A 13,327-nucleotide genomic window follows, 5' to 3' on the forward strand; every position below is an offset into this window, starting at 1 on the left:
TGCATTGCTGTTTGGTGTGTAGCAAAGGAGAGCGCACATGCCCGAACAGGCTCAGTTTTAAGGGATTTGGGACTTCCGAAACCTGTGGATGTTTCTCAACTTCAATTTATGACTGTCTATAGGAACTTCTTTCCTCTGTCTCGCGTATAGTATAAACACTTTCCTAAATTTGCAACAACGTTTTGGGTAAACAACAATAAAGCCCTTGAAACGATACGTTATCTTTTAATGGTTTGGGGTTCCTATTTACTCTGATATCAGATCAGGTCCCGGTATCGAGAACTAAGATTTTGGTTAAATTGAGGCAAACCCGCATTTTAAGGTGAAAATACCTTTCGTAATAAAGCTCAATATGCTAATTTTTTTATTTTACAAAGAAACCAACATCGTAGATTGTGAGATGCAAAAAGGGACACTCTGTACAGTACTTGTATCACACGTTGTCGTAATATTATCATTTATTGCTTAATGGATAAATCCATTAACAGAACAAAACAATAGGTACGTTTTTTAATCAAAATGATGAGCTGAAGACAAATTCTGTAACGGTAGCTCTAAAACTGGTTTTAAAAATTTTATAGAAAGTAGTTGCGCGTATTTGAATTCTATGGCGTAGTGTCCTTTTAATCGGGAAATCCCCGGCAATTCCCGTGCGTGGTTTTTTAACGACAGCCTAAAGCTCATCCATTTCGAGGGGTACGGACAATCAAATTTGTTCTTTAAAAAATCGTCATGTTGAAAAATACGTTAATTAGTAACAACGGTAGGATCATTCCGGGATTTTTTGAGGCATTCGTTCCTGAGCTACGAGATTGTTTAGTGTTACGTGTTCCAAGATTTTAGTTATGTTTCGAGCATAAAACGGCAGATAAATTTGGATCTGGACTACCAGAGCAAGGAGTACGTAGTCACAAAGTAAATTCGTTAACCAAGTGGCTATTGTGAGTGGCTAAACGATGTATATATGTTTTGCACAGACTGCTTGAAAAAGAATTGGAGTAAAGAGCGGAAAAGTGATAGCGTTTTTCATAAATTTAAAAGCAGCGTTTTGCACAGTAAAAAGGGAAAACTATGGAAAATGATGGAGGATGGGACAATAGTTACCTAATAATTTAAAGAACAAGGAGTTGTATTTAGAGACAAGTAAGGCGAAGGTAGGAGGGAAGAAGTTCTGGACATTAAAAAAATTGAGACAGTTCGCCCGAGCTTATTTAACTTAAAAGAGATATGGAGAAAATATAAAGGCAGAGTCCAGGCGGATCAATCGTGAAGAAGGAAGATTTGGTATCTGGCATACGCCTATGGCATAGCAATAAAGGCAACATACCAGAATTAGATGAATGAAATGATGGGAAGATGAGAAAGAAAGGGACCCGAATTAAATGTAGAAAAAATTGAAGATGATGAGGGGATGAAGGAAAAGGGTGGTAGAACAGAAGTGGAGGGAAGAAAGGGTATCCTGAGGGATTAAGAGAATTTAAATACTCAGATGCAACACGATAATATGGGACAAACGAACAAATAAGGGAATTAAGAAAACAATATCAAAGTCCTCGTGTAAAATCGAAGGCACTTCAGTGCTGATCAGTATTCTATTAGCCAGTTTTGATTCCACCATCTTGTCGGGGGCTACCACATTCCGTTTGTCGATACCCACTTTTGACTTTCCTACAATCATTTTGGTGGATTTCGCTAAAGACCATTCACAAAATGGTACGGCATTTCACACAGCTCGAGCTTTTATTGGCGACACAAGAAAGAGAGACCGCGATTTGAGCTTTCATAAACTTTAAACCCCGTGACAAAATTCGCGGCGGAGGGTAACTTTTCAGCGACCGAAGTTGACTACCTCTCGAAGACGTGCGCTTTGCAAAAAAAGGTGGTTAATTTCGCCCTTAGAAACAACATTCCGCCACGCGGGAGTTGTGCGACGACACAACTTTGAAAACAATCGGACTTACTGCTGTAGAAGAAGATAGGAAATAAGTAAAAAATCACCTCGTTAGTAAAGGACCCCCGGGGATGGCGCCCAGATGCCGCTGACCCATAATGCAGTCACGTCTTTCTACAAGCGTTCTTCTACGGGCCCTCATTTGTTGCCTGCCAGCCGGCTAAAGTGAAATGGAAAGCTACTGTTTTACAAATAAATTTGCAAAAATGCGCTTAAAAGGGAGAAGTGGCGATGAAGCAAGTGTGGAGAATAGGAGAGGAAATTAAAAAAACGAGTTCAGAAACACATTTTTGCTGCAATTGTGAGGGGGTTGATGTACGAAAAAGGGGTGTGGAGATGGAATGGCATGAACTAGAAGGAATTCAGAGAAGGTACCACAAATGGGCATTGGGACTAAACGCAAGGACATCAAATTACATCTTAGAGGAAATAAAATGGTGAAGATAAGGACAGAGTCGGGACGTTGGGCGGTAAAATTTGAAGAAATGACAGAAAGAGAAGGTGATTTGGTGAAAGACTATGTTTTAACGAGGATGAACACCAAAGGGGTTTGGTGGGAACAAAGACCAAAAAAATTTAGAAAGAAACGGATGAGCTGAGGTCGAAAGAAGGGGAGAAGTAGGGTAAAAGATAGAAGAACTTGCAAAAATGAATAAAGATGTACAGCAACTAGAGAGAAAATAGAAAATACAGGGACCCTCCTTAATCATTTTAGGGAATTGTAACATTGTTATTCCATTGCGTATAAAGATTGTAATAAAACTTCCCAAATTTATTAGTTAGAATTAAATTAAATTTATTAATAACATGTGGTAGTGTGTACAAAAAAAGATGAATTGTATTTTAAAAAAAGCTACTTTTTGGCACCTTGAACACATAGTTGTTCAGAAATGCTGGTAAGCAAGTGACACTCAATAACGACCGAATAACCTAACTCTTTTAGGTTTTATCTTGTTGTGTTATCTTTTTGTAACCTTATTTGTATATTGCATAATTATCATTAGTTACCAATTAGTAATGAATGAACGTGGTCTAGGAGGTACCAACGTGAGCGGATCAAGTACAGACTACCAGAGTTATTAAAGTTTCTTTAATTAACTTAATCATTCAAGAACATTGACCTGGATTTCGAAAAAAAGTTGTCACGTTAACGCTATTATTCTTGACGTACCTCACCGCGGTCAAGTGGGTCTTCTACGGAATAAGAATATTTCCCATGAAAATTTGTACACAATATCGTTCCCACCTATACCTACTTATGCAGCAAGGAGAACAAAAGTGTACTTTGTTAAAGGTAATTGCGTAATTGTGCATAAATACTTTCTTATGATAATAGCAAGGAAACTCCAAGCACCGTAATGAAACCACTTTATTCATCACACTATTCAATTTTTTTTACTTTTTATGAAACGAGTCTCTTTTTTTTGCAACGGGAGGCCGATGCTGGTTCGACATAGAGTTTCAGTGGACACTCTAATATTTACCTTATTTTGGGCATGCATATATTACCAACCATGCTGTGCATTATATACAGTAAATAATTGTAATCTTACTTAATAACTGTTGTTTGTTAGGGTCTCGGGAAGCTTCATGCAAAATTTGGTTGGTAAATATCTTTTCACTAAGCGACCTCACTACAAAGCATTTGAAGATTCTAGATTAACTAAGAAAGTTGGTCTTCTACGTAAGCTTATAACAAAAAAGCTTGACAATTACTCATCGATGGAGAAATTTGTAAACATAATGGAAGTAACTGTAACTAAGCTAAGCAGTGTTGGTTTGGAAGTTAAGGAACAATGGATTGGAACATTAATGTTGGCTGGTCTTCCAGTTAAGTATCAACCAGTGACGGAGAGTTCAGGTATAGAAATTACCGGGGACTACGTCAAGACAAAGTTACTTCAGGATGTACAAGTAAACTTCAGTGAAAATCAAGGAGCTGCATTTGTTGGGAAACGACTTCATGAAAACTGTGGAGTGTTATTAATAGATGTCATGGATTCGGACATATCAAGTTGAATTGTCCTAAAAAGAAGCTTGACAAGAGGAAAACTGACGGCAAGAACATGCGCTGTGCTATATCAACGTTGAAGTATCCAGTATGATGGCTTAGATTTTTCGTTTTTTGTACAACATGAAAACCAAGAACAATAAACGAGGGGGTTGTAATTTTTGCAGTACCCCAAATATTTGGGTTCCGTTAATTGATTATGTATAAATTGTCCATAAGCAACCCTCCAATTGCACTCTAAGGATAATGTTCCTTTTCGTTTTAAAATTACGAATTTTTTTAGAAAAATTAGACTTATATTTATAGCAATCCTGGATTGTGGGGGTTGTAATTTATGTAGTACATCAAATATTTGGGTGCCGTTAATTGATTATGTATAAATTGTCCATAAGCAACCCTCCAATTGAACTCTAAGGATAATGTTCCTTTTCGTTTTAAAATTACGAATTTGTTTAGAAAATTCAGATTTATATTTATAGCAATCCTGGATTGTGGGGGTTGTAATTTATGTAGTACATCAAATATTTGGGTTCCGTTAATTGATTATGTATAAATTGTCCATAAGCAACCCTACAATTGCACTCTAAGGATAATGTTCCTTTTCGTTTTAAAATTACGAATTTTTTTAGAAAATTCAGACTTATATTTATAGTAATCCTGGATTGTGGGGGTTGTAATTTATGTAGTACATCAAATATTTGGGTTCCGTTAATTGATTATGTATAAATTATCCATAAGCAACCCTCCAATTGCACTCTAAGGATAATGTTCCTTTTCGTTTTAAAATTACGAATTTTTTTAGAAAATTCAGACATATATTATAGTAATCCTGGATTGTGGGGGTTGTAATTTATGTAGTACATCAAATATTTGGGTTCCGTTAATTGATTATGTATAAATTGTCCATAAGCAACCCTACAATTGCACTCTAAGGATAATGTTCCTTTTCGTTTTAAAATTACGAATTTTTTTAGAAAATTCAGACATTATATGTATAGTAATCTTCGATTGCGGGGGTTGTAATTTTTGTAGTGCACCAAATATTTGGGTTTCGTTAATTGATTATGTATAAATTATCCATAAGCAACCCTCCAATTGCACTCTAAGGATAATGTTCCTTTTCGTTTTAAAATTACGAATTTTTTTAGAAAATTCAGACATATATTTATAGTAATCCTGGATTGTGGGGGTTGTAATTTATGTAGTACATCAAATATTTGGTTTCTGTTAATTGATTATGTATAAATTGTCCATAAGCAACCCTACAATTGCACTCTAAGGATAATGTTCCTTTTCGTTTTAAAATTACGAGTTTTTTTAGAAAATTCAGACATATTTATAGTAATCCTGGATTGTGGGGGTTGTAATTTATGTAGTACATCAAATATTTGGGTTCCGTTAATTGATTATGTATAAATTGTCCATAAGCAACCCTACAATTGCACTCTAAGGATAATGTTCCTTTTCGTTTTAAAATTACGAATTTTATTAGAAAATCAGACTTATATTATTTTCTTGTACGATATTTCGATTTTTACAAACAACATGTAGTAAAAGTTACAACAATTTCTGAAAGATACTTTTAAGATGAAGGATATTGGTGAAGTAGATTATATCCTTGGGATGAAAGTTGAGCCTGATAGAGTAGCGGGGAAGGTAAGAGTATTGCTATTCCTATGGATGCAAATTAAAAATTATCCAAGGAGTTTTTCCATTAATGAGATGAAGGAAATATCTTATCAAGCGGCAATTGGCTGTTTAATATATGCAGCACCTGATATTTCTTACGCAATTCGAGCTTAAGTTCAACAAAAATCCAGAGAAAGTTCACTGGGCAGCGGTCAAGCGCGTTTTTCGTTATATCAAAGGAACTTTACACTTTAAGTTTGGGTTCAAGAGAAACGATGAAGACACGAAAGCTTTCACCGACACTGATTGGGCCAACGATTTTGATAATCGACGGTCCACCACTGTTTACAGTTTCTTAATGGAAGTGTCTCATGTTCCAAGAGTTAGGCAAGAAATTGTTTGGTTAAAGAAATTGTCGTCGGAAATTTGTGAGGCAGAAAAAAATGCAGTTCCAGTGGGGATAAAGGAAAGACTCTTTGTTTTTTCAATTAGATCAAGTTAGTTTGAGTTTGTCAGACACCTCACTCCATGATCGTTATTGTTCTTTTGGTAATAAACTTATTAATTACATTAGTAATACGCAGATTTTTGCCATGTAGTTAGGTATAGAAACATACCAGGAAGTCAACATTTTTGAGGAAGTAAGGGAAGTGCGATGTAAAAGGTTTTCCCCTTAGATCACCTTATCTAGAATTGAGAAGAAAAACTACCCCTTCCAATTTGCTGATGATCTTCGCGCACATTACCAAAGCAATTTGTAAGAACTTGAACTGATGACATCAGTGGGAGAGTTCACACCTACCCCTCTTAAACTTTTACTGCTAGTGTTGTGACACTAGCTCTTCATAATTGAATGATGAGAGTTTTTGTAAATAGATGAGGTAACAGTAGCCTTCGGCGGAACGAAGTAGGTCCCATTTCAGACACGTTCAACTCATAAATCTCCAAATCGGCCAATAGGACGTTACCTAACAAATCCTGCCGATTTCCGTTCTTCTCCCAAATCGGAACGACGTTTTCTAATTTATTCAAATCCATTTACGATGCGTAATATGTCACAGTAATACCATTTGATATGAATAACCTTCGCGTGTACATCGTTGCATGGAGCAAAATGTTATATGAAACTGAAAAAACCAACACCGCAACCTTCGCGGATCTAATCAAGATCGGCGATAATGAAACGCATTCGAAAAAATTTTGTTTATACAAAATGTACGCGGAAACTGGGACACTCTGCATACAGGTGCTTGAGGAGGCGGCGTCCAAGAACAATGCAATGATGCAACAAATACCCGGCATACAAATTGTGCCTGCTACCTTCATTAACTTTTCCACGAGTTTAGTTATGCATTAGATCTCGTCGTAAAGCGGCTCTTTTTAGAGTTTTCGAAAAAGTCGCCGACGCCCATTACGCAATTGTAGTAATAACAGAAAACAAACTCGGTGGAACGCCATTAACTTTAAATAATTGTACTAAGGTACAAAGGTGTGTGTGATGTTTTTCAAATTATAAACTCAAGGTCTAAAAGCAGTACAGTTTGTAATACGGTCCTGTAATTAATTAGCCGTGAAGTACCTCAGTTTCCTTTATTAGAAAAACCGTCGCGTACTCTGCCCATAAATAATTAACGGCTCATTAGTTAATAAATGGACGTTATGAAATTGAGAACGGACGTCGGTCGCGTATCCGAAAGTTATGCGGGATTATAAATGAATGTATCGAAGGAACGAACGAGCTCAGCTTCTGTGATATTTTGGCGATGATAGACTTATAGTTAAGGTGTTTAGACTGATAGTGCCATGTTGAATGGTGGTGATCGTAATCGTGGTGGACCCCCATGGTCCAAAAAAGCGTCAAGTTTCGCCACCAAGTCGCGTTTTTTATGTGTCTCAAGTTGTTATTGACCAATCTTTTCTTACGCAGGTGGAGCCGGGGGAGACTTTCGCCACTGTGAAAGAAGGTAAGAATCTTCATTTTTTTAAACACTCACTACCTAAACCATGATTAAAGTATAACGTACAAGGCGTTCAAAAGTAAATAATTTGAAGATTGTTATCAGCCTGGAACTTTCATTTCAATCCAGAGTCAGGAGCTTTTGGTCTATGTAAACTGCACAAAATTTGAGTACCGACATCGCAATGTACATTTTTTGAGTAATTTTGAACAGTTTTTACTCTATAACAACAATATTGTGTTCTTCATTTTCAAGTTATCCGATGTTAAACTAAAAATCTTCTCCTAGATCAAGTCTCTACTATTTCTTGCCTAATCATAGATTTTACTGTGGTGATTCAACTGAAACAGCCCCTTCCAAAACAATGATTGTATCCTTATTAATGGGCGAATGGGAAATCGCACCATAAAATTTGTACCTATAGTCATTCCAAGTAACAATTCTACTAATTCCACATTAAACTCCACTTTTCATCAGTGATACCCACGAGAATCTCGTTTTCGAGAAGTCGAATAGACCAGACTTTGCATTTTCAGGCACTCCGTCGATTCGAAAAATAAGTCTGGTCTCGAATTTTACGAATCATTAGATAAATCCCATTTTAAGAATGCCACAATGTAGGTTTAAAAAAATGGTTTTCTAGTTGACAAAATGATACCCAGAAGCCTTGCCAAGAGCATTAGACCCTCCAACAAAAGAAGATTCAATGATCGTTTCCGAAAAACCCAAAAACCTCCCAGCCAAGGAAGACTTGCTAATTTCCAACAAAATATTAAATATACCGTGTGTCCCAGGTTGAACGCACCAAGTTGGTGATAGACAACATTCCTGCCTCTCCTTCCTATTCTAAACCATTCAGTCTGTTATCACCCACCTTTAGTTCCACCTCCTTCTCTCTCTCCATTCCACACCCTTGTCCCTTAATACTTCTAACATTTTTTTTCTTAATTTCACACAATCGAATGCCTTTTCAGATCTATTAGGCACAGATTTACAGTTCCTCCTCCTTCTATATATCTTTCTCCAATTGTTTTTACCACGGCAATTGCATCCCTCGTTCCCAAACACCTTCGGAATCCAAATTGACCTTTCCCCACTGCCCCCCCCCCCATTATCCTCCTCAACCTCCTATCCAACACCGGCAACAAAATCCTAGCAGCCGCCTTTCTTTGTTCCCTTCTTTTTCTGAAGTGGTTTCATAAAGGTTCTAAGAAAGTCTTCGGCCACACTCTCGTTAATCCTCAGTATCATCATTCCTTCTTCTTCGGAATCCTCTTCTAAATACTTTATTAACTCTACCGGTATCCGTCTATCCCAAAAGCCTTACCATTCTTCATATCTCTTTATTTCTGACATCAAAATATACACCCACCCGTATCTTTTCTTGATACTTCCGATTCTTCCTCTATAATTATTCGTTCAAGCTCTTCGATCGAGCTCTTCTATATCTTTGCATTCATTTAGCAGCCATTTATCTCTCGCCCTTTTAGTTTCGCTTCTTAATTCATTATTCTACGAAAGCGTAGAACGGACAAGGTAGTTCAAATTGTGTAATCCCGAGATATAAGTCGGGATTATACGTAATCCCGAGATATAGGTCGGGATTATACGTAATCACGAGAAATAAGTCGGGATTATACTTAATCCCGAGATATAAGTTGGGTTTATACGTAATCTCGAGATGTAAGTGAGGATTATACATAAGTATAATCCTCACTTAAGTATAATCCTCACTTACATGTCGGGATTGGGTATAATTCCGACTTGTATCTCGGGATTATGTATAATCCTCACTTACATCTTGGGATTAAGTATAATCCCGACTTATATCTCGGGATTAAGTATAACCCTGACTTACATCTCGAGATTACGTATAATCCCGACTTATATCTCGGGATTAAGTATAATCTCGACTTATTTCACGAGATTAAGTACAATCCCGACTTGTAACTCGGGATTAAGTATAATCCCGACTTACATCTCGGGATTACATAATTCACTCAATGAGAAAGTTCATATATTTAGAAAAAAACAACAATTACGGCCGATTTAGTCTAGGAGAATGACATCGCGTAGCAAAACTTCGTTTTTTTTAATTTAGAGAGTTGTCTTGGCTGTTTTTGCCAGATTTTGGGTGTTATTCAGGTGAAAAAACTGTGGCATATCAAGTTATAATATTGCACCAAAGAGCAAAGCACACGATGCCCGAAGGAGAAAATGTCCAATGCTTGGAGGGATTTGGAAAAAACCCACGGAATCATGCACCATGGGGATGAAATCTGGTTAAAAGAGTACCAGAAAAGTTTCGTGCGGCTGGTGAAGGATATGTATGATGGAGCACATACTAGGGAAAGATTAAGTGTTGGACTGATGGATATGTTTCCTGTGGGAGTTTGAGTACATCAGGGATCTGCGCGGAGCAGCTCAAATTTATTTAATATAATAATGGACGTGCTGATGGAGGAAGTACGAGAACACGCCGCTTGGACCAGATGAAGCAAAGAGCAAATGAAAGAAAAGCTAGAAAGATGGAGGCAGGCAGTCGAGGATGGAGGATTCAGGGTTAGGCAGTAGAACAAAAATGGGAAAATTTCGTTTTTTCCCATTTGGCTTCGATTATCTCTTTAACTACTTATAGCTATGAGGGAAAAAACGAATAGACATGAATTTATTTATAATTGAAGTTTCTGTAAGATACAGTTGATCCGAAACGTTCATTTTCAAATGTTATTGTTTTTTTATGGAAAACAGTAATCCCGAAAATTAACAATTTGTTATTACTAAGTAAAATGCATCCGATCGTTTTGAAATTGTGTATTTGGCCACTTCTTTTAATAACAAAACAATATGACAATCCCGATCACCGTAGATTCCATAGTCATTGATTAATTAAATAAACAAATTAAAAAAACGATGCTTTGTTTTTCAAACTGGATCACTCCCAGAACGTTCTCAATTTCTTTACAGATTGTGGAAACTTAAAACCACCAAATTTATCTTCCCTATAAAAATCCACCCCCATCTCACTTCATTGACATCAATAAAGTCCAAATGGGTTCTTAGCATTTCTCGGTTTAGGTTTTCTAGTTTTTCGCCTTGAAGCAGGGTTCTAACATTCCCCGTTCCGAAACTAATCCTATTTCTCTCGTTCTTCTTGAATGCACTTTGACACCACTGCTGGTATAATTACCTAATCTCAGCGTCTTGTTAGAGGATTGTTATGTGTTAATTGTCTAAATGTTGTAAACATTTTAACTCACTACTATTTAGGTAATGTATCAGACTATTAATACACTGTTTGAATTTGCAGAAGAATGGGTTAGCAAAAAAAAGACTGAGGTGACGAACACAAAGCAAATCGAAACTCGAGTCAAACGCCAAGTGGTCTTGGAAGATGGAAAGGTCGTCGAGGATTCCGGTCCAGTGGTCACCACCAACACCACCGAGGATACCGAAACACAGAGTTATCATCAAACCGAGGTAAATTATTTTGATTTTTCACTTGGCCCGTAGAAATTGGTACATGTTTCGCATTTTTAGTTACGCAAACACGGCGACGATGATAAGGATAAGGAAACGGCGGCGCTGGAAAACGGGGGCGAGGAGAAAATTGCAATTTTAGACAAGGCAGTGGCCGTGCCCAATCCGGATGGGCTCGTCAGGGAGGTGAAGGAACGACGTGTTATATCCAGGGAGGAAATTGACGATGTAAAGGAGACTGAAGATGTACAACATTTGGGGGACATAACGGATGAGGTACGTATTCTAGGCAACCCAAATTACACCGCGATCTGTACGTAGCATAAACTTGAAGGAAAAAAGTAGGCGATTTATTACTACCTACCTACTATAATAATCTATTTGAAAGTTAATTGAGTTAAATAATTACACTTACGTAACATGTAATTTATGTTTATATGGTATTTATATTATCAAGATCAAACTATTACTCTTAGCCGTAACTGAACTGCTTATGCCCATGATTAGTATGTATTCAGGTAATAATTATAAATAACTTTCCTGCAGTAATTGCGATAGACCCCTAAACAAGTGCATTTGTTAAAAGAATAAGTCACAGGATTATTGATTTATAAATCGAACCTGTTGAACAGTAATGCCACTATCATCGAATTTCAGATGAAAGTCAAAAGTCTTGATATGGCTAATTTGTTGTTGTTTTGTAGAAAGTTTGCAGTTTTGAAACGTCTAAGCTTTGTAACAGTCCCAATTCGTTTTTTTAAATTACTTTCGTCTTGAGATATTTGACTTTTGGAATGTAGTTTTCGGTGCTTTAATATTTTAAACACCATACAACAGTATATTAAGAAAAAAGTGTATAATCAACGTGCCTTTAAACGCAAGTGCTTTAGAGACCAATAGTCCAATAGACTCGTTTCTTATAGTAATTTTTTATTATACCTGCAAAATAATTTAAAAATAAGAGAAATAAAAGAAAAACCATATTGGCGTTATAGCAAAGAGTAACTAATAATATTCTTTGGTTATAGTCGAATACAGTGCCAATTAAGTGGGCTGAATATTCGTAGTTCCATGATTGTCATCGACTTGGCGTTTACTTATAAAAATCACCGTCTTTGTAAATAACATAACTTCGATTGAAGAAGAAATACACCCTCCATTTAGTGGCTTGTTGCAGAAGCAGAAAAAGTTGGTTACTGAAAAATCCAAAAGCCTATTATGAAGAATATGAAAGGTGGTTGGCGTGGACGAATAGGGAGCATCATTTAAAAAAAGTCTTCGCTGCATCGTTAATGCTGGCACATATGAGGGAAAGACATCTGTTGCATTTCCAGAGAACGAAAGTCCCAGATTATAATTTTTTATGTCATATTTGAAGTAACGTTATCGTGGGAGAGAATACCTATCGGAGAAATTTTCCATTGTCCAAGAAACTTATGCGATAGGTATTCTCGCACGACTAGGGCGTTGTGCACGGGTGCACCATTCTGTTGAAACCAACAGTTTCCAACTTTGTTTTGTTTGTTTGCCGTATATTGTTGTATTCCTAATTTAAAAAATGCTACTCAATACAGTGTGTGTGGATCGAATGGAAATTTCCAATTATCAAAATAGTATCAATTTTTAACCAGGCGATATTGGCAATTTTTGCAACTCTCGAACTTTAGAATAACGAATTCGAACTTTCGAACAACGGATTTTGTAATTAATTACCAGTCTCAGTTATGGGGGTGAACCCTCCCTTCTTTGGAGTAACATCCCGATCTCGCTCTTAACATACATTTTTACGGTGACGTACATACCGAAAGTTTTTCCTTTCCTATTTTTCTGAAAATTGACTTCAAAACCTGCTTTTCTAAATTGTTTTCTCGCAAAATTAAACACAAAGTGACCATACAATTTTGAAAAAAATCAAACAATGAAATAGTTTCAATTTTCAGGTTTCGTATTTACAGCTTTAGCTACGACTTTCAACCCAACTAGATTAATTTTCGTGGCCACCATTTTTGAACTACCCTTAATTCAACGCTTTCAAATTTTCCCAGACGTTGATATCTTTAACAAAACAGCTCTCGTTAATACATTTTTTAAACTTCAATCGATTATAAGTCACGACTATTTTTCTTAAAGAAGCCCTTAATTACATAAATAAAATAACGGTATCTGATTCTTCTTCTACCCAAATCTAAATTTACTTAAAATTTGAAATGATCCAGCATATATTTCAACTACCCCCAAATATCACTAAATTTGAAAAATAAATCCATATTAAAAGCTACCGTTGCAGCATCTTGGGAG

General features: G+C 36.5%; 1 protein-coding gene across 2 annotated transcripts; it reads left to right on the forward strand.

Annotated features, from left to right (window-relative positions):
* The first annotated feature begins 5,538 nt into the window (after positions 1 to 5,538).
* On the forward strand, positions 5,539 to 12,518 carry LOC116179680. Of its 2 annotated transcripts, XM_031499494.1 has the most exons (4): positions 5,539 to 7,555; positions 10,860 to 11,029; positions 11,090 to 11,305; positions 12,058 to 12,518. In XM_031499494.1, exons 1-4 carry the CDS (start codon positions 7,402 to 7,404, stop codon positions 12,094 to 12,096), a joined length of 579 nt encoding a protein of 192 aa, XP_031355354.1. In that variant the 5' UTR covers positions 5,539 to 7,401; the 3' UTR covers positions 12,097 to 12,518. The 2 variants fall into 2 exon arrangements, with proteins under 2 accessions (XP_031355354.1, XP_031355353.1); XM_031499493.1 differs by lacking the exon at positions 12,058 to 12,518 and having other exon boundaries at positions 11,090 to 11,365.
* The last annotated feature ends 809 nt before the right edge of the window (positions 12,519 to 13,327 follow it).

This window comes from Photinus pyralis, unplaced genomic scaffold (genome assembly GCF_008802855.1).
Source record: "Photinus pyralis isolate 1611_PpyrPB1 unplaced genomic scaffold, Ppyr1.3 Ppyr1.4_LG8, whole genome shotgun sequence".
Taxonomy (NCBI): domain Eukaryota; kingdom Metazoa; phylum Arthropoda; class Insecta; order Coleoptera; family Lampyridae; genus Photinus; species Photinus pyralis.